The sequence below is a fragment of the Apodemus sylvaticus genome, chromosome X, assembly GCF_947179515.1.
Source record: "Apodemus sylvaticus chromosome X, mApoSyl1.1, whole genome shotgun sequence".
NCBI classification, from domain to species: domain Eukaryota; kingdom Metazoa; phylum Chordata; class Mammalia; order Rodentia; family Muridae; genus Apodemus; species Apodemus sylvaticus.
In genome coordinates this window covers 15,919,045-15,938,914 of record NC_067495.1, presented here as the reverse complement: position 1 = coordinate 15,938,914, position 19,870 = coordinate 15,919,045, and the positions used below count along the sequence as shown (strand labels likewise).

Below are 19,870 nucleotides of genomic sequence, written 5' to 3'. Positions count from 1 at the left end.
TCACAGAACTATAAAAGCCAAGCCTAGTGTCACATAATACTGAGTAGTCAAAGCGGTCTCAAGCAGAATGAGCAGCACTTTAGGTATCATAGTACCTGATATCAAATTGTAGTACAGATCTATAATGACAAAACTCTGTTATAGACTCTAAAGCAGATACATTGATTGATAGCATAGTATATAGACCAGAGGTTCTCTGCCTGTGGGACATGACCCCCTTGGTGGGTCAGATATGTCAGATATCCTGCATGTCAGATATTTATATTACAAGTCATAACAGTAGAAAAATACAGTTATGCAGTAGCAACAAAGGTAATTTGGGGGGGCACACTTAAACTATATTCATGGGTCACAGCATTAGGAAGGTTGAAAACCACTTGTCTACAGAGATACTTGCACATCCATGTTATTGCTGATTTATTAACAGGATTTTCATATATCCAGCCTTGGTGCTCTCATCAATAGATTCACAGCTAAAGAAACATGTTAAGTTTATCAGTAGAGTTTCCATAGAAATTTAAAATGTGGTGAATTAAGACATAGTCCTATAAGAAATGTCTAATATAAGCAACTTCTTTTTTCTTGTTTTTTTGTTTTGGTTTTTCAAGACAGGGTTTCTCTGTGTAGCTATGGCCACACTCTGTAGACCAGGCTGGTCTCGAACTCAGAAATCCACCTGCCCCTGCCTCCCAAGCGCTAGGATTAAAGGTATGCACCACCACTTCCCTGAGTCTTTTTTTTTCTTTAACCACCATTTTCCTTTCTCCCATAGCAAGTTGGCTGCCTCTTTCCAGAGTATGGAAGTGAGAAACTCTAACTTTGCTGCTTTCATTGACATATTCACATCCAACACTTACGTCATGGTCGTGATGTCTGATCCATCCATTCGTAAGTTCAAACTTGGCTGACACAGTTTCAAAATAATAGAGTTTTAAAGCAAATGTCATAGAGGTAGGGCTTTACTAGATATTTTTAAATTATTTTGTAGTGGAGGTAGTGTCACAATAACATGAAGGTTCTTAATCTCACTGAACTGTACATTTAAATATGATAAGCATGGCAAGCATCTTATATATTATACATAAATAATGTATAATATACATAGTATACATGAATAATGTATAATTTATACATATATAGCTACAGTTAAAAATTAGTAATAGTGGTAGTAGTAGGAATGTTGAATAATTTTAAAAGGTGTCTATTTTGGAGCTGAAAATAATTTATCTCAGGTATTGTGCTTTTTCTTCATAAGAATTTAAGAAAGCAGATCACTAAATTGAGGAGTTTAAAAGAAATGGGAACCCAGATCCATGAACGTTTAAAAGACCTCTAAGTTATTTAAAAATGAACTATTTTGTGGATCACTACATGTTCTACAGCCACATATTTCCGTTATGGGTATTAAGGAGCAGTATTTGTTATTTCCTTACCGTGGAAGCCATATCTGCTACAGCCTTTAGACTAAAGATACTTACAGTGTCTCCAAAATATTCCCATGTATTTAAATGATCTCTCTTCTCCTGGTTTTATCTATACTACATTAATAGTTAAAGGTAAGATAAAATATTGAGGTTTATTCTATAAGTCTCAAACCAAAAGATTGTGGAGTTGTATGTTTAGGATGTGTGCAAATGTGCTTTACAAATATAAAACCTTGATAGCTTGAGACTTTCTGCTCCTGTGCTCTGGCACACACTGAAGGATTTAGATCTTTTAACTGATTTGCTTTTACTAGACAGACATTCCTTTGATTGCCCTTCTTACTGTGTTGGGTGTCTCCCCACCCCACCCTCAGCTTCTGCAGCTACTCTGATCAACATCCGCAATGCCAGAAAACACTTTGAAAAGCTGGAGAGAGTGGATGGACCAAAACAGTGTCTTCTCATGCGCTAAACATTGCTGAATAATGTTTCACACAAAAAATTAAAACACTGTTTAATTTTATTGTTGTATTCATATACGTAGGCTCTGAAATATTGTGATGCTTACCACTTCTGTATTTCTTCTCTACTCCCCAGTCTTAACGTTTATCTTTGAATGCTATTTATTCAAATAGCTTGAGGAGTTAGAAGATGAGGTGTCTATGAAGTTGATGTAACGTATACGTAGGCAATATATGTAAGTGTTCTTATAACATGATTCTAACGGTGTTTAAGTGTTCTGATAACCTGCTTTTAATAGTTGTGTATGCCAAAGTCTTTCCCAGCACCTCTTGTATTCATTACAAATATATACATGTAAGTTTGAAGTATTACTGTTTTCTCAGCATGAATTAAAAATATTCTGTAACTCAGCCAGGCAAGGTAGCTTATGCCTGTGATCCCAGCATTTGGGAAACAGAGACAAGAGGATTGCTGCAAATTTGAGGCCAACCTGTCTACACAGGGAGGTCCAGGCCAGAGATATATATCAAGATCTTGCTTCAAAAAATTATACACACACACATACACACACATAAACACACGCACACACAAACACACATGCATACATATATATTCCTTAACTTCAATGTAAATAAACTTGTGCTGTTAGGGATTCCAGTGTCTGTGTTTCTTTTTCTTATATCTTGAACTTTTCACTAAGAGTGAAAGTTTCATTTATGCAAAAAAATAAAACTTGCTTACTGGGAAAAAGTATAAAATAGAGTTCATTAAAGAATGGAGCCAGATTTTAGCCTCAAATTCCAGGGAAGAGTTTAAATGTCTGAGATCTGTGATATCCGAATTTTACAGTAACAAGGAAAACACAAGAAGCTACTGAGCAGGATAATTATGTGACTTCAATGTTTAAAATGTAATTTATATATACTGTATAGACTGACAACAGTTGGAGAAGCTATATTATTAATCCAGGCCTGATCTAGATTGAAAGTCTCCAGTGCTGGCTCAGTGGATCAAAGTCCTCACAGCCAGGCCAGGTGAAGTGAGTTCAATGTCCACAAACTATAGAGTGGAAGGTGAAGACTCTTAGTTGCAGGTTGTCCTGCGATCTTTCCACGTGTGCCCATGTATCTATAGAGAGAGACTGAATAAATAAAATGTTGGAAGAGTAATAGTTCTAGGAAGCAACTAGACAATGAATGAATAAAACCTGGATAGAAAGTAAGATATGCGAGATGAAAATTTTTGAGGTCCAACAGTGGTTACTATTTTATTTATATATTCTGTAACCAAATAGGATGGATGTTAAAACATTAACTAGAGTTGCCATAGCCTCAAACCTTTTTCTGTTTTCCATTAGAACAAAACATGGCACAAACATGTGTTTAGGGATACACAGCCCTATAGACTCATCTCATAGCTTCTGTACTTCGTGGTATAAAATGTCTTCCGGTGTCAGGTGTTAGACTACACAGAGAGATGCTGACTCAAAAAATAAAAATAAATAAGTAAATAAATAAAAGAAAATAAAGAAAAACCAACAAAACAGAAGGAAATATTTTCGAGGATCAGTCTCACTCTGTCTTGGTTTATTATTCCCGATTGAGAAATAAATAGTTTTCATTAAGTAGAAAATACCACTTTTTAAGTAACCTATGTTCTTATCGACTGAAAAGAACATCATGGGAGTAATTTTAGAAGTTGTTTTCAAGCACAGAAGAAATCTTCTAGGTAGATATTCCAGACTCTTTCCCATTAATATGTAGTAAAATTAAAAGACCAAATGAATAGAGGTCTACTCTGTGACTGATAGTCATGCTTTAGCCTGTTCTCATCTTTAGTGTTTATGGTGGGATTTTTGAAAGCTTTCTTTAAGTAGGTAGATAAGAAAATGAAAGCATCCATATGGCAACGTGGATAAAAATAAAAAGGAGATGTGTAAACGTGACCCAAATAAAGTGATGCTTTCTATACTAATATGTGAGCAGGATGGGACAGTGATTCTCCAATGTCAGTATATCCCACAGTCGCTTGGAGATAGCTCATTAAATAGCATTCTTCGGGCCTAACATGGTTTAGCAGGTAAGAGCACCGGTTGCTCTTGTTCAGGACCCAGGTTTGGACCCAGGACCACATGTACCCATGTGGTGGTTTGCGACCATCTGTAATTGAGTGCCGGGGGATCCAGCATCTCTGTCTTGACCTCTGCAGGCACCAGCCACACGTGGTATATATATATGTGTGTACATAAACCTAAAATAAAAATCTCAAAACATAGATGGTTGTCCAAGACCCACCTTGAAAGCTCCATTGAGTGGGCCTCATGAATCTATATTTCCAACAGGTTTGCAAATGATGCTGAAGCTCCACCTACTTATCCACCTACTTCTACATTTTGGAAACCATTGCTTCAGAGAAAAAGAAAGAAGAAATTAGGAGTGGGAGTAGTTGTGACAAAACATGGTCACCAGACATTATGCTAAGGGAAAAAATTCACATCACTGGTTCTCAAAATGATCATCAAGTTTGAGATCAAACAGAACTCTTTTAGATTAAAAAGAAACAATAATTTGGAAGCTTCATTTTATAGGTAATATATTACAACTGAAAGTAGTCGTTAGGGCTGGAGAGATGGCTCAGCAGTTAAGAGCATTGACTGCTCTTATGAAGATCTTAAGTTCAAATCCCAGCAACCACATGGTGGCTCACAACCATTTGTAATGAGATCTGATGCCTTCTTCTGGAGTGTCTGAAGTGTACTTACATATAATAATAAGAAATCTTTTAAAAAAGGAAGGAAAGTAGTCATTAGTATAAGGAGAGTGTAGGTACTGATTCTTACTGAACCTGTCTTCATTTTTTCACCTTCTATCAGTTTACTGACTCTATAAAGGGTAAGCCAGGTTGCCAAAGAAAAACAGTTACTACTTAATTATGAAGTTGTGTATTGTAAAGATTATCTCATTTTGATATTCATGAGGACTCTATGAGATAAGTACTCTTATGACTTCCATTTTGCAAGTTAGAAAAATGTTTAAGATAACTTAAGCACAGTTATATACTATTGGAGAAACTACTGGTTGGACTCCAGTAATCTAATCCACAATTCATTTATATATCCACAATTATATGGCCTTCCTAACTTCATTCCTCCTTAATGATGCCCTCATGTGTGTGTATAACTTGTCTACTAGCCTACCTCTATCTGTTCTATAAAAAAAAGTAAAGCAGACACAATTCTTTCTCACTCTATTTTCTCTGGGGCTTTGCTAAATGGATTAAGAAACTCTCACAGGAGCTGGTCAGTGGTGGTGCACGCCTGTAATCCCAGCACTTGGGAGGCAGAGGCAGGCGGATTTCTGAGTTCGAGGCCAGCCTGGTCTACAGAGTGAGCTCCAGGACAGCCAGGGCTATGCAGAGAAACCCTGTCTTGAAAAAAAAAATCCAAAAAACCGAAAGAAAGAAAGAAAGAAAGAAAGAAAGAAAGAGAGAGAGAAAGAAAGAGAGAGAGAGAAAAGAAAACTCTCACAGGGGCTGGAGAGATGGTTTGGTGGTTAAGAGCACTGCCTGCTCTTCCAGAGGTTGTGAGTTCAATTCCTAGCAACTGCATGATGGCTCTCAACCATCTATGGTGAGATCTGGCGCCCTCTCCTGGCACTCTGGTGTACATGCAGATAGAGCACTCAAAAATACATCTTTATTTTATTTATTTATTTTTTAAGTGGCCCCTGGTTCTGGAAAGACTCAGTGTAGCAGTATAAGGCAAAACCAGAACAGGGAAGTGGAAAGGGGTGGGTGGGAGAACGGGGGCGGGGGGGAGGGGGCTTATGTGACTTTCGGAGAGTGGGGGACCAGAAAAGGGGAAATCATTTGAAATGTAAATAAAAAATATATCGAATAAAATAAAAAAAAATTGTCAAAAAAAACCCTCCCATAGTAGAAGAAGCAAAGCACTTTACAGGAAACCAAAAGGAAAAACTGTAGAGCTGAAAAAGACTTAGGTCATGCCTAAGCAATTTTGTAATCTGTAAGTTTTCCTTTAACTGCTACTGTGAAGGATTATAGTCTCCACTTCCCTGGAGCCCTTTAAAAGAGGAGAAGCAAAATGTGTATCCATTTTAGGCCTTCAAAAACAATGCTTTACAAAACACGGCTTATGATTTTCTACTTAAACTTGGGGCTTCTCTTTAAAGCAGGAACACCAATTCCTCACTAACAAAATCGCAAACTAAGACTAACTGTAGTCAGAAGATATTTTATCCACAATATATTATGGTTCAAATAATATCTTCAGAGCCCAAAACAAAACCACAGAACCTGTGGTTTCACATTTTAATAAGGGAGATAGACAATTACCAATTAAATATGCTATATTTTGGAGACAGAAATACTATAAAGAAAATGAAGACTATATTGGAGGCAGAATAATTACTCATTCCTAATTCCTTGAATGTGTCAATATGTTACATAGCAAGGAGAAGTTCAAGTTTTTATATATAAACTTCATATAATTAAAGCTACTGACCAGCTGATCTTAAACAAGATTTTCTTAGGTGATTCACTTAGTACAACATACAAGGGCCTTTTAAATTTCTATGAAGGAAGGCAGGACAATCAGTATCAAGAGTCACTGAGAAAGGCTGAAATCACTGTTGTGGGGATTAAACATGGAAGTGGGTAACCAACCACAAGCCAAGGAATGTGCAGATGATTGTCCCCAACTGGTTTATAGAAATACCCTCCTTAACACCTGGGAGTTTAAGCCTGTGAAACACATCATTCTTCTGACCTCCAGAACTATAATAAATTTCTATTATTTCAAGTCACCAAATTCCTGATAATCTATTAAACAACAAATGAAAATGTATTTGCAGTTATAAAGAGAAAAAGGTAGTGTGGGGGTGGGGGTGTAAATATAGGGGGTTGGCTTATAACTCCATAACTATATGGAGATCTGAGATGTTCTAGGGGTCTATAATTGGCAAACAGGAGACACAGAACAGCCAGCATGTCTCAGCCCGAGATAACATATCACCAGGACCTTGGTCTGGACTCTCTTTGTCTTCTGGCCCTTGTGATCTCCATTAAAAGTATTCTGATGTGACATACAGAATATAGTGCCAAATATAGACACAGTTGGTTTAGAGTATACAATTATGGGATGAGAGCAAACAATAGTCAAAGACATCAGGGCCTTGATATGCACTTTAGGCAGGCTGGATATTATTTCTAAGAGATCTCTAGAATAATCAGCAATTCCTACAGGACTTTGTCCTGTGCAGGTGACTGATAGGCCATTTTTGGGTTCAGAAGGTTAAGGTTATCATGGTGGGCAGGCAAGCAGCAACCATGCTGGCTAGAGTAACAGCTGAGAGCTCACTTGTCTATCAGATCCCAGGATGCAGGGGGTATGGGAGTGAGGGTGGATGGGCAGGGTCATTTGAAGCCTTGGAGTATCTTTTATTACTTCCCAAACAATTCCTCCTACTGAAGACCAACTATTCAAATATATGAGCCTTTAAGGGTCATCCTCATCCAAACTACCACAGGTTGTCTTACAAGAGAAGAAATGATACTTTTTAATTTTGTTTTATTTTATTTTATTTTTATTTTTATTTTTATTTTCTGAGACAGGGTTTCTTTGTATAGCCCTGGCTGTCCTGGAACTCACTCTGTAGACCAGGCTGGCCTCGAACTCAGAAATCCGCCTGCCTCTGCCTCCCAAGTGCTGGGATTACAGGTGTGCACCATCACCACCCAGCAAAATGATACATTCTTTATCAGTAATCTCATAAGGTTTAGAGGTCCTGGCACCAGGTATAAATATTTACCTATTTAGCCTTTCATGCAGTTAAGGATGTGTTTCCTCCCAGAGCCTGAGGTATGTATGACTCAGGTCCAATTTTTCTAACAGCTATTAAAATTCAATTTTTCTGGATCTTTTTCCAAGCAGTTGACTATGAAGAAGGTGTCCAATCTAAACATAGTTCTAGCCTCTAATATCTAACCAGGTGTCTAATCCAGAAGCTAGAGAAACAACGAAACTAAACGTATGAGTTCCAGTCCAGACGCTAGTTCAAGAAAGCTAGTGTTAGTTAAAATAGGAAGAAACCAATGACTACCCCTACTTATGACAATAAGACTGGTCTGTTGCTGCCAGAAGGGTCATTCTATATTTTCTATTTCTCATCGTCAATGGACAAGGTTAACCCACAGCTTTACTCAGTCTACCGATTTAAATGTTATTTTAATGAGAAAAAAAAAAAAAAAAAACAGGGTCATGAGCCGGGCGGTGGTGGCACAAGCCTTTAATCCCAGCACTTGCAGATTTCTGAGTTCGAGGCCAGCCTGGTCTACAGAGTGAGTTCCAGGACAGCCAGGGCTACACAGAGAAACCCTGTCTCGAGGAAAAAAAAAAAGTCATGGATATGATGTCTTTGAAGTCTTTGAACAACTTATGGTTCAGTCAAGTTGACAGAAACTTAATAGCAGAGACTTATTTTGTTACGAAAAGCAGAGATAACCTCCATGATGAAATGAGATTCAAACAAATAGGTGAATAAAACTAATGAGCCATGTCATTAGGCAATCATAGTCCGGTCTGGTTTGGGAGGCTTCTTGAAATATTGGAGGAGCAGAAGCAAGGTCGATGGTATTGAGAAGTAGATGAGGTGGTAGGAGATTTTGTTTTTAACTGGAAGCAAGCAGGTAAAGCCACTTCCTGAGCAAACCTGACTACCTGAGTTCAACCCCCATATCCCGTGTAAAGGGAGAGGGGAAGAAGTGACCTCCATATGTGAACCACTGTGTGTGTAAACACAAGGAGCACACATGATAGCATCTAAACATAGGAAGGGGTAGGGCAGAATACCATCAGGTTCTTTAGGGGACTGAACATTGTAATGTTTATTCCCATTAAAGTGGGAATTGTTTTCGGCTGAGAACTGACATTATCTTATTTTCAGAAACTGATTACTGATAGAAAATGAACCATTTGGAGATCTGAGTAAATAGAATGTAACAAGATGTTGGGATTTTATGCCAGAATAATGAAAATTAGTAGGATTCTGGCTAGTTTCTTAAAGCCAAAAGGAGTTCTTAGTAAGGTGTGTCCAACAACAGAAAGGGATAAGCCAGGGTTTTCAGCTTAAGCAACTAGATTTATAGAAGTACTAAGTGTAGGAGAATCCAGCTAGGAAGGGGAGTTGGGAACTGCTGTGCTGTGTCAGGCATGAACAGAGACATAGCTGCGTATTCAGGTTTGAACTCGGGTGAGATGGAGCCTAGACATTCTCATTTAGTGTGAATACTGTATCAACCAACTAAACAGTGAGCATAGATAAAATGATTTAGGAAGATATTTAAATTTTATTTAATGTGCTAGCTCTTGGAAATGACTTAAGGAGCGTATCATAATCAAACAAATAGAGCAACCTTCCTTCTTTCCTGTCCTGTATACATGGAAGAAGGTATGCCAAGATTACAGCTGGATCTTCTCACCTCAAAAGATCTGGATTAAAGGTGTATCTTCCCACTTCAAAGATATGGATTAGAAGTGGGTCTTCACACTTCAAATGATTTAATTAAGAAAAAAAAAATCTGGGGCTGGAGAAATAGCTCAGCGATTAAGAGTGCTCTTCCTAGCTGGGTGGCGGTGGTGGCGCACGCCTGTAATCCCAGCCCTTGGGAGGCAGAGGCAGGTGGATTTCTGATTTCAAGGCCAGCCTGGTCTACAGAGTGAGCTCCAGGACAGCCAGGGCTACACAGAGAAACCCTTTTTCGAGAAAACCAAATCCAAAAAAGCAAAAACAAAACAAAACAAAAATTGACTAGCACTGCAGCTTCCTTCCTCCAGCTCCTCCGTCACTTTGTGTTCCTCTTCTTTAGCAGTGTTGTACAATCTCCCTTAGGAGGCAGGGCTCAGATCCCCAATCGCCCACCTCCCTGAGTGCTCCAAAAAGAAAGCTAAAGCTTTCATTTTCAAGCTTCCATATCTGAAGTGAGTTTTCTTGGCTTTCACCTTGTACCCAACAACACCTTTAAAAAAGTGTGTGAGTTTCCATATTAGACATAAAACCTCCACTCAGAGGACCTGTATCAGTACACTCAGCCTGATTCGGTTTTATGTTTCTTCCACCATTATTCCATTCCCATGCACATTGCTCAGACTTCTGCTTGAATGAATTAGCAAACTCATTAATCTTTTTAGTAGTGTAGTGGAATTCCTCATGGACTGCACTTTCCACCTCCCCTCTAGGAGCCTGCTGAGTCTTTCTTTAGTCTGGTTATAGGTCTAGAGGCAACTATTGGTGGACACTGGGATGTCAGTATTGTCCTGCCCGGCATCTCCTTCAGAGAAAGTCACTGTTGGCTTAGCAGGCAATGAAGGATTAATTTCCTCTATCAAAGCTGAAAAGGCTTTGTGTGTGGGGGTTGGGGTTCACCTTCTGCTGATCGTGGAGAGACTGCGTCCTCAGGTGAGGTAAACCCATGAGGATCTGAGGGTTCAAAGTTCTCAGCTTCACTAAGGTCCTCCCGCACATCCCCATCCCAAGGTACAAGACCTCCAATTACTGCCCTGTCTGTAACTGCCAACAGCCTCCAATGTTGGGACGTGAATTTTCACTCTAATTCAGCCAACCTTGTAGTGAGGACTTCAGTTTGACTTCCCACAACATGAGCTCTCTGGGTGCTGGAGAGAAGACTCTTCCAGCGCACACTCAGAAACCTTTAGACTGTGAGCATCTGGCGCGGACCAGTTTTTAATCACTGAGTTCATTGTTTCCCCTTCACTGTATCAGGAGATGCGCGAATGCTGGTTGGTTAATTTTTATCACGGAGCTTATTCCTTCCCTTTGTCAATTTAACCAGAGATGCTGGGAGCAACCAGACGGTATCATCATTTGCCTGATTTTACCACAAATGGTCAAAAGTGTTACATACAGAGTCACCAAATCCATTGCCTGTCACAATTGGTGAATCGGGATAAGCAAATGCTCTTAATTCGTTAGGTTTATAAAATAGTTCACACTCTGAATTTTTAGTTCTCTCTGAGTGAGTTTCCATAAGAGGTTTCAGTAACTGGAGAAGTTTCGGTAACTATAGGGGTTAGCAACTTGGAAAGCGTATTCCAGATACTTAAAAAAGTCATCCTTGGGCTGGGGAGATGGCTCAGTGGTTAAGAGCCCTGACTGCGCTTCCAGAGATCCTGAGTTCAAATCCCAGCAACCACATGGTGGCTCACAACCATCTGTAATGGGATCTGATGCTCTTTTCTGGGGTGTCTGAGAAAGTGACAATGTACTGAGTACTCACATACTACAATAAATAAATGAATCTCTTTTTAAAAAAAAGTCATCCTTATACTTCTGTTGCTATAGAACAGTGTGATTCTCAACTTGTGGGTTGTGGCTCCTTTGTGGGGTTACATATCAGATATTTACATTAAAATCCATAAGAGTAGCAAAATTATAGTTATGAAGTAGTTACTAAAATACTTTGTTGGTTTGAGATCACCACAGCTTGAAGAACTGTATTAAAGGGTCGTAGCATTAGGAAGGTTGGGAACCACTGCCCTAGAACCATTTCTGGTACCAAAATCTGTATTTGTCGAGGTTCTCTAGAGGACCAGAACCAAAAGAATAACTTTCTTTGTGTGTATAGAAAGGGGATTTATTAGCATGGCTTACAGGCTATGATCTAGTCATCCAACAATGTCTGGCTATGAACAGAAAATCCAAGAATCCAGTTTAGTCCACAAGGTTGGATGGATGCCTTCATTATACTCTGGAATCCCAAAGAAGTAGGCTCTAATGCCTGTAAAGGAATGGACTTGCCAGCAAGAGTAAGAGCAGGAAGACTGGACCTGGAGAGATGGCTCAGTAGTTAAGAGCACCGACTGCTCTCCTGAAGGTCCTGAGTTCAAATCCCAGCAACCACATGGTGGCACTCAACCATCCATAATGAGATCTGATACCCTCTTCTGGTGTCTGAAGACAGCTACAGTGTATTCACATATAATAAATAAGTAAATCTTAAAAAAATAAGAGCAGGAAGACAAAAAACATATGCTTCCATCTCCATGGCCTTATATAGGCTTTCATCAGATGGTGAGCAAATGATTTTATTAAGAAAAAAATTCCTCACCAGTGTATTCAACCACTTGGTTATTAGTTAATTCCAAATATAGTCAAGTTGACAACACAAAACAGCCATCATACAATCTAAATGTGCCTAAGTTTAATATTGAAATTTTATTTTATTTTATTTTTTCTTTCTTTCTTTCTTTTTTTTTTTTTTTTGGATTTGGTATTTTCGAGACAGGGTTTCTCTGTATAGCCCTGGCTGTCCTGGAACTCACTCTGTAGACCAGGCTGGCCTCAAACTCAGAAATTCGCCTGCCTCTGCCTCCTAGAGTGCTGGGATCACAGGCGTGCACCACCACCACTCTGCTTAAAATTTTCTTTTCTTTTTAAAAAATTTTTTATTGTTTTTTATTAGATATATTCTTTATTTACATTTCAAATGATTTCCCCTTTTCTGGATTCCCCCCTCCCAGAAAATCCCATAAACCATATTCCCTCCCCCTCTTCCCCCATCCACCCCTTCCCACTTCCATGTCCTGGTATACCCCTACACTGCTGCACTGAGCCTTTCCAGAGCCAGGGGCCTCTCCTTCCTTCTTCTTGGGCATCATTTGATATGTGAATTGTGTCTTGGGTATTCCAAGCTTCTGGGCTAATATCCTATTCAACAAATGCTTCCTTCAGGCCCTTCAGCCATTGTAGTCAGCAGCTGCCATGCATTCACATAGCCCACTTCATCTCATGCTTCATCTCATGAGATCTCATGACTTCTCATGTAGATCTCATGCTTCATCTCATCCAGCTTCATCTCATGACTTCTACAAGGAGAATCTGATAACACCGATGGCATGTCACTTCTGGGATTAGGCTACAGAATGTTCATTTGCTCTCTTTCTTGCATGATTACCTAGACAAACTGACTGCACGAGGCCTTGGGCCCGTAGCCAGAGGAAAAATGAGACTTCAGTTTAATAAGCTTCCAAGATTTATTGAGTCTTTCTATCAATCACGTAGTGATCTGACAAGCAAATATTCCTCTAATACAGCCTTTAGAAAACACCACAGTCCCCATCATTTTCTTGAGTGCTGGCTTCAGGGAGACCTTGAGATAGAGATATAGTTAATGTTCCACCTGTTTTGTATACCTACAAAAAATAGGAAAAGATAGCTTATTAAGTTCATACGGTTGTTACCCAGCAATATGTTACAAATATAGGTAAATAAATGATGTATTGGATTTAGTTCTATTGTACTAGGGGATCTCCTTTCTAGTTTGGGTGAAATTATGCAACAATATATAAAGATAATTTAGTAGAAAAATGTGCATTGCTTCATTAGCCATCAGAAATGCAGTTTAACATAGCTTCTGTGCACCTTTCAAAATACAAAGCAAATATTTAGTTTATACTGGCATATTGCTGAGTGTTCCGAAATTGTCCTTTCTTTGAAAAAAATGTTATTAATTCTTGGGGAATTTAGCAGGGCGGTGGTGGCACACACCTGTAATCCCAGCACTCTGGGAGGCAGAGGCAGGTGGATTTCTGAGTTCAAGGCCAGCCTGGTCTACAGAGAGAGTTCCAGGACAGGGCTACACAGAGAAACCCTGTCTCGGAAAAAAAAACAAAACAAAAGAAAATTATTGGGGAATTTCATGCCATGTATTTTTATCACATTCACTCCCAACTCCTTCCAAATCTACCCCCACCACTGTAGCCCTTCAACTTTTAGTAGTCATTGACTCCAATTTGTCCTCTCCATATTCTTCCTGGGCATATGGCCATCCACTGGAGCATGGTCAACTTATCAGGGACCCAACCTTATAGGAAACCAACTCTCCCAGAAGCTACCAACTGTCAGTAAATCTTCAGCTATGTGTGGAGGTTTATGATCCCCTCCTCCATCTATAATCGACATGATCCTAATCCAGGCAACCACAGCTGCTCTGAGTTCCTGAGTGTCTGAGTGCCGCAGTCCTGTCATGGCCAGAAGACACTGTTTAGCTTCTGTCCTCCCTCACATCTGGCTCTTTAGATCTTTTTTGTCTCCATTTCTGTGATGGTCTCTGAGCCTGGGGTGGGGTGGGGTACATGAATGTTCCATTTGTGATGGAGTACCTCAGTGACACCTATTCTGTGTACACTGACCAGTTGTGAGTTTTTGTGTTAACCACTATCCCTTCAACATTGTCCTTTCTGATAAGTATAATGGCAGAAATGTGGCACAATGTTTCCAACACTTTGATATGATTTCTTTTATTTGGAAAAATAATGGTAAAAGTATATGAAAGTATAGGAAATGGTAAAATTATATTGAAGGAATTTCTTTTTTAAAGAAAAAATAATTCTGCATTACAAATAATAGTCATCAGTGAGGCTGGAAAACTGGCTCAGTGGTTGAGAGCACTGACTACTTCCAGAGGACCTGAGTTCAATTCCCAGCAACTACATGGTGGCTCACAACCATCTGTAATGGGATCCAGTGCCCTCTTCTGATGTGTCTGAAGACAGCTATAGTGTACTCACATTCATAGAAAATAAGTAAATCTTTAAAAAAAATAGTGAGCAGTGGGAACATTTCAGATACCTAATGTTTGTCTAAAGACGTAATGCAATAGAGCATCATATTGTCTAGAACTGGACTGCCTCCAAAGACCCAATTTTGTTCATGCTTTGCTTGCTCTCACTGTCCCCTCCCTCCTTGCAGGTGTGTGTGTGTGTGTGTGTGTGTGTGATCCCACCTTATTATTTAAGACCCTATCTCTCTGGTTAGCCAGCAAGCCACCCTGGATTCACCTGTCTCTTCTGAGTTTAGACTTATAGACAGAACACTACACTTGGCTTTCACATTAGTGCTGGGGTTCAGAATTCAAACCCTCATCTCTCACAACACCACTTAACCCACTAAGCCATATCCAAAGCTGCATGTACTTTGTTCTTAAAATATCACCTTATGGTTCAAGATGGTTTTTTAAACCATAAGTATCACATCCATCATCCTTGCAACAGAATGCTTTCTACTTTCAGGAAACCTCTCTGTGTCTTTATCTGTCTTTGTCTTTCTGTGTGTCTCTGTGTCTCTCCCTCCTTTTTCTCCCCCCCCTCTCTCTCTCACACACACACACACACACACACACACACACACACACACACACACTCACACCATTCCCACCACATTGGCCAGAATCTAATCATCAGATTAAGAAGTGTCAACTTCTCATTAGGTAAACTGCATCCTCAAATGAAATAACGTGTTTTTCACTAAAGAAATTGGAGAGTGGCTGTTGGAATAATAATTTGGAAAAAAACAGTTGATTTTGCTACAAGCTTATATATTTGAAATGAATATTCATAGACCACCATTAAAGGAAGCCTTAACAATCTTAAATCTGTAGAAAGAAAATGTTCATTTGGGTGTCTCGCTATTTCTGCCCCTCTGACAGTAAGCAGAGAGATAGGAGAAAGGATGTTTTGTTTCATTTTTTAGTGGGAAGATAATTTCTTTTGAATAATTCAAATGTACACCTGAGTGAAATGACTAATTACTAAGGCTTTCAAGAATTCTCATCACGAGTTGTTGAAACACACACTGAAAAAGATGAGCAGGTAATTTGAGGAGCTATAAAAGCATGCTGTTTCTTTTCTATAAGATTACTTATGGATACTGAGAAGAAAATGCACATTTTGGGGCACAGTGCACTAGCTATGTCATTAACTATCTTTTTAATCTTGCCCTTGAGTAGATTTGGCTTTAGGACGTGGGCGGAGAGCTAGCTAGGTGTACGGAGGATACTGATGCTACTTGCAGTGAAACAGGAGGGCCCCATAACAGGTATGGTAGCTCTTTCTTGCCAGATCACATATTACCACATGACTTCCGTTTAAATGGCTTTCTCCAAAGGACTGCAGAGTGACAAGTAATCCAAAAGAAGCCCACATATGTCCAAGGAATCATGACTTTCAGAGACTGTGTGAGCCAGCCTATGGTTGATTGGCATATGTACAGCACTCGCTGTGCTCCTGACTGTTCACAGTATTACTAGAGCGTCTTCACTGTATGTCCTTGAGGAGCTCGTTGGACAGATACCAGAGGAAGGGACTTTTTGTGACTATCAATTTCATGTTATAGAATGGGCTCAACGCAGCTGCCTTTTGTTTTTAGAAAGAGTTGAAAACCCTGCTTTCATAGGTACTTTTCGATTGCTATGGCAAAGATCATAACAAACAAAAGTAGCTCAAAGAGGAAAGGGTTTATTGCAGGTTACAGTTCCACAGAGCAGTTAAGAAGCTGAAAACTGGAGGGAGGAGTTGATGCAGAAGTCATGGAATAATGCTCCTTACTGGCTTGCTTTTTTATAACACCCAGGACCACCAGTCCAGGGTGGTACTGCCCCAATGAACTGGGCCCTCCCACACCATTCATCAAGGAAGTGTATCACAGGCTTATCCCTCCACCTTGGCACATCAAGTCTCTGCAGGGCTAGGCGCTTCCTCTCTGACTGACTTCAGGCAAGGCAGCCCAGCTAGAAGAATATATCCCACAGACAGGGATAGCCCCCACAACAGTTGTTTGGGACCCACATGAAGGCCAAGCTGCATATCTGCTACATATGAGTGGGGAGGCCAAGGGTCCAGGTTGGTCTTCTTGTGATTTGTGCCTTCAATCCTTCCTCCTGTTCTTCCATAAGAGTCCCCAAGCCCCATCCACTGTTTGGCTGTGGGTGTCTACATCTGTCTGAGTCAGCTGCTGGGTGGAGCCTCTCAGAGGACAGCCATGCTCCTATCTGCAAGCAAAACAGAGAATGTCATTAATAGTGTCAGGGATTGGTGCTTGCCCATCTCTTCTTTTTATAGCCAAAATTTGTTACATCCCCATTCGTTTCTTTACTTATTCCGGCCTTCTGTCCGGATCACTCTACAAAACCAGCGCTTGTTAATATCACTGTCACCAACCATGTTAGAAAAGCCAATGGGAGAGTTGTCTATTCATCTTACTTGACTTTTAAAATAATACTTGGCACTGTTTACTACTCACTTTTGGGGGGAATACTCATTTTTTAATTTCTTCTGATAGCACAACTGCCCCTGCCTTTTTGACTGTTGTCTACAGTATGTGTGCTGGGTAGTTACTTCTCAAGTTAACTAGCTAGCTACAGCCATCTGAGATAAGGACACCTCTATTGAGAATTAAGATTGGCCTGAGGGCAAGCCGGTGGTGCATTTTCTTGAGAAACGATTGGTGCGGGAAGTACCACCCTGGGCTGGTGGTCCTGGGTTCTATACGAAAGCAGGCTGAGCAAATAAGTAAGCAATGCCCCTCCATGGCCTCTGCATCAGCTCCTGCCTTCAGGTTCTTGGCTTGAGTTTCTGCTCTGAATTCCTTGATAATGGACTGTGATATCGAAGTGTAAAGGAAATAAACACTGTGTACCTCGGAGTTGCTTGTGGTCATAGTAATTTATCACAGCAATAGAAACCCTAACTAAGACAGTAATCTTTTTGTAAAAAAAAAATGCTTATTTTCCTCTCACTGTATATTGTGCATATAAACGAAGTCAAAAACTTTAAATTCCATTGTATATGAAGAAGCCTTCCAACTTGCTTTTATGATCTGCCTGTGTCATTCTGTCATCAGTACAAATGCTCACGTGTTATCTCTACTAGAATTATCTAGAAGCCCTTCAAATTCACCAAGTTTAAAAACAAGCACATTATCACACACCCTCAGATTTTAATGGCAAAGGACCATACAGGTTTTTACGTAAGATCATATATTATGCAGAAGAATCCGTGAAATGGGTTGATTAAATGCTCTACAAGTTTGTATAGTGTTGAGATGGATAGGGAATGGGAGGTGGAATGTGGTAGAGGTTTTATTAATGTTGTGTTACATCAACTATCCTACCAGCTTGATAAAATGGGGCATGAGAAAAGTGTTTAGAATCTTGTTTTTTTAAGGTTTATTTATAAGCCAGGCAGTGGTGGCACACGCCTGTAATTCCAGCACTCTGGGAGGTGGCTTTCTGAGTTTGAGGCCAGCCTGGTCTATAGAGTGAGTTCCAGGACAGCCAGGGCTACACAGAGAAACCCTGTCTCGAAAAAACCAAATCCAAAAAAAAAAGTATTATAAGAAAAACAAATCCAAAAACAACAAAAAACAAAAAACAAAAAAAGGGTTTATTTATTTTAATGCATGTGAGTACACTGGAGCTGTCTTCATGCACACTGGAAGAGGGAGAGCATCAGATTCTCCAACAGATGGTTGTGAGCCACCATGTGGTTGCTGGGAATTGAACTCAGGTCCTCTAGAAGAGCAATTAGTGGTCTTAACCACTCAGCAATCTCCCCAACCTTATTTAGAATCTTCTATCCCTAATTAATTGTCCATAATCTATTTAGAGGCAGTATTTTACTTCAAGTAAAAGGGAGAAATGCCTGGCAAGATGCAACTTAACGGAGGAAAGGTTTATTTTGGCTCAGTGGTTCAGGGATGCCATCCTGACGCAGGTCTGTCACCAGGATCGGTTCCTGTCTGCAACAACAGAAGTCTGCCATGTTCACATTCTGGTAAATCAGGAAAGCTTGGTTGGCTTCTCCTTTTCCATTTTTATTTGAGTCAGGACTCTAGTCCATGGATGAATGGTACCATGCATGTTAGAGCAAGTCTTTTCCACCTTTATTAATCTTCTCTGGAAAACCCTCAAAGACACTGAAATGTATGCTTTATTGATACCCCGGGTGTTTCTTAACTTACCAGTTAACCATTTTAATATCTGAATTTGTGGGGTTAGAAAATAATAGTGTTGGCTATTAACTTGATTGGACCTGGACTCTACTAAGAACTACGACTCTTGTTTGTTCCAGAGTTGGCATCACTTTCTAGTAGTGACTCAGATATAAAAAGGTTCAGGGAAAAATAATGTTGCTGTTGCTTGTCTGCCTTTGCTCCTTGCTGGTCAGTGCATCTACTATGTTGCTCTTACTGCTGCTACCACCTTCACTGATATCAGAACCCATCTTCTTCAGCCTTCTAACATAAACTGAAGACTAGCACTCTCCAAGAATCCTCCAGGCTTCAGCACCAGATTGGAACTGCTGAGACAGCCAGCCTTGTGGACTGAGCAACTACAGGATTCTCTATCTCTCCAGCATCCAGACAGCCATTGTTGGACTAACTGCCCCAAATCATGTAAGCCAATTTAATAAATCTCTGTTCACAATATATACTCACTGTATCAGTTCCCTTCTCTAGAGCAGTGGTTCTCAACATTTCTAATGCTCTGTGACCCTTTAATACAGTTCCTCATGTTGTAGTGATATCTACCCCCAACCATAACATTATTTTGTTACTACTTCATTACTGTTAATTTTGACAGCCTTATGGACCGCAATGTAAATATCTTATATGTAGCATAGCTGATATTAAACCCGGAAAGAGACTGTGACTCCTAGATTGAGAGCTGCTGCTTTAGAGAATCCTTCCTAGCACACAGAGTCATACTTGTCATATAATTATATAGCCCTTGGTGTAACTGATTAAAATCTATCTTTGGCTGTGTTTCTGTATGCCCTGTAAATACAGGAGCCATGCTATGTTGCCTACTATTATTCATTTAGGATTAACACAATAGCTGGAATGTATGAGACGTTCAATAAATTTTTATTGTAAAAAAAAATCAAAACAACAGAAGGAGTCATCTGTGTCTCCCAGTCTGATACTATGCACTCATCTATTTGGGTTTTACTCTTACTCTTTACCTGAACATGTTTGTCCCCTTAGTTTGAAAAAGTTAAATTAGATAAACCTGACTTGAATATAATAATACAAAGCATGTTTTCAGACTAAGTTAACTATGACAGATGTAGACAAAAACCTTTTTAAATTTTTTAGAAGATTTATTTATTT

The 19,870-nt window shown here is 39.6% G+C and overlaps 1 protein-coding gene across 3 annotated transcripts in view; it reads left to right on the top strand.

The window, feature by feature from the left end:
* Positions 1–19,603, top strand: part of Rragb (Ras related GTP binding B) — a 48,539-nt gene extending 28,936 nt beyond the window's left edge. For 2 of the 3 annotated variants that reach the window (XM_052171510.1, XM_052171511.1), the window contains 2 exons: positions 773–888; positions 1,799–2,522. In XM_052171510.1, coding sequence (XP_052027470.1) covers positions 773–888; positions 1,799–1,896 — 214 coding nt within the window. In that variant the 3' untranslated portion in view covers positions 1,897–2,522. Of the gene's footprint in view, positions 1–772; positions 889–1,798; positions 2,523–18,990 lie in introns of those variants that run through there. The other variant, XM_052171512.1, reaches the window with a different exon arrangement.
* The last annotated feature ends 267 nt before the right edge of the window (positions 19,604–19,870 follow it).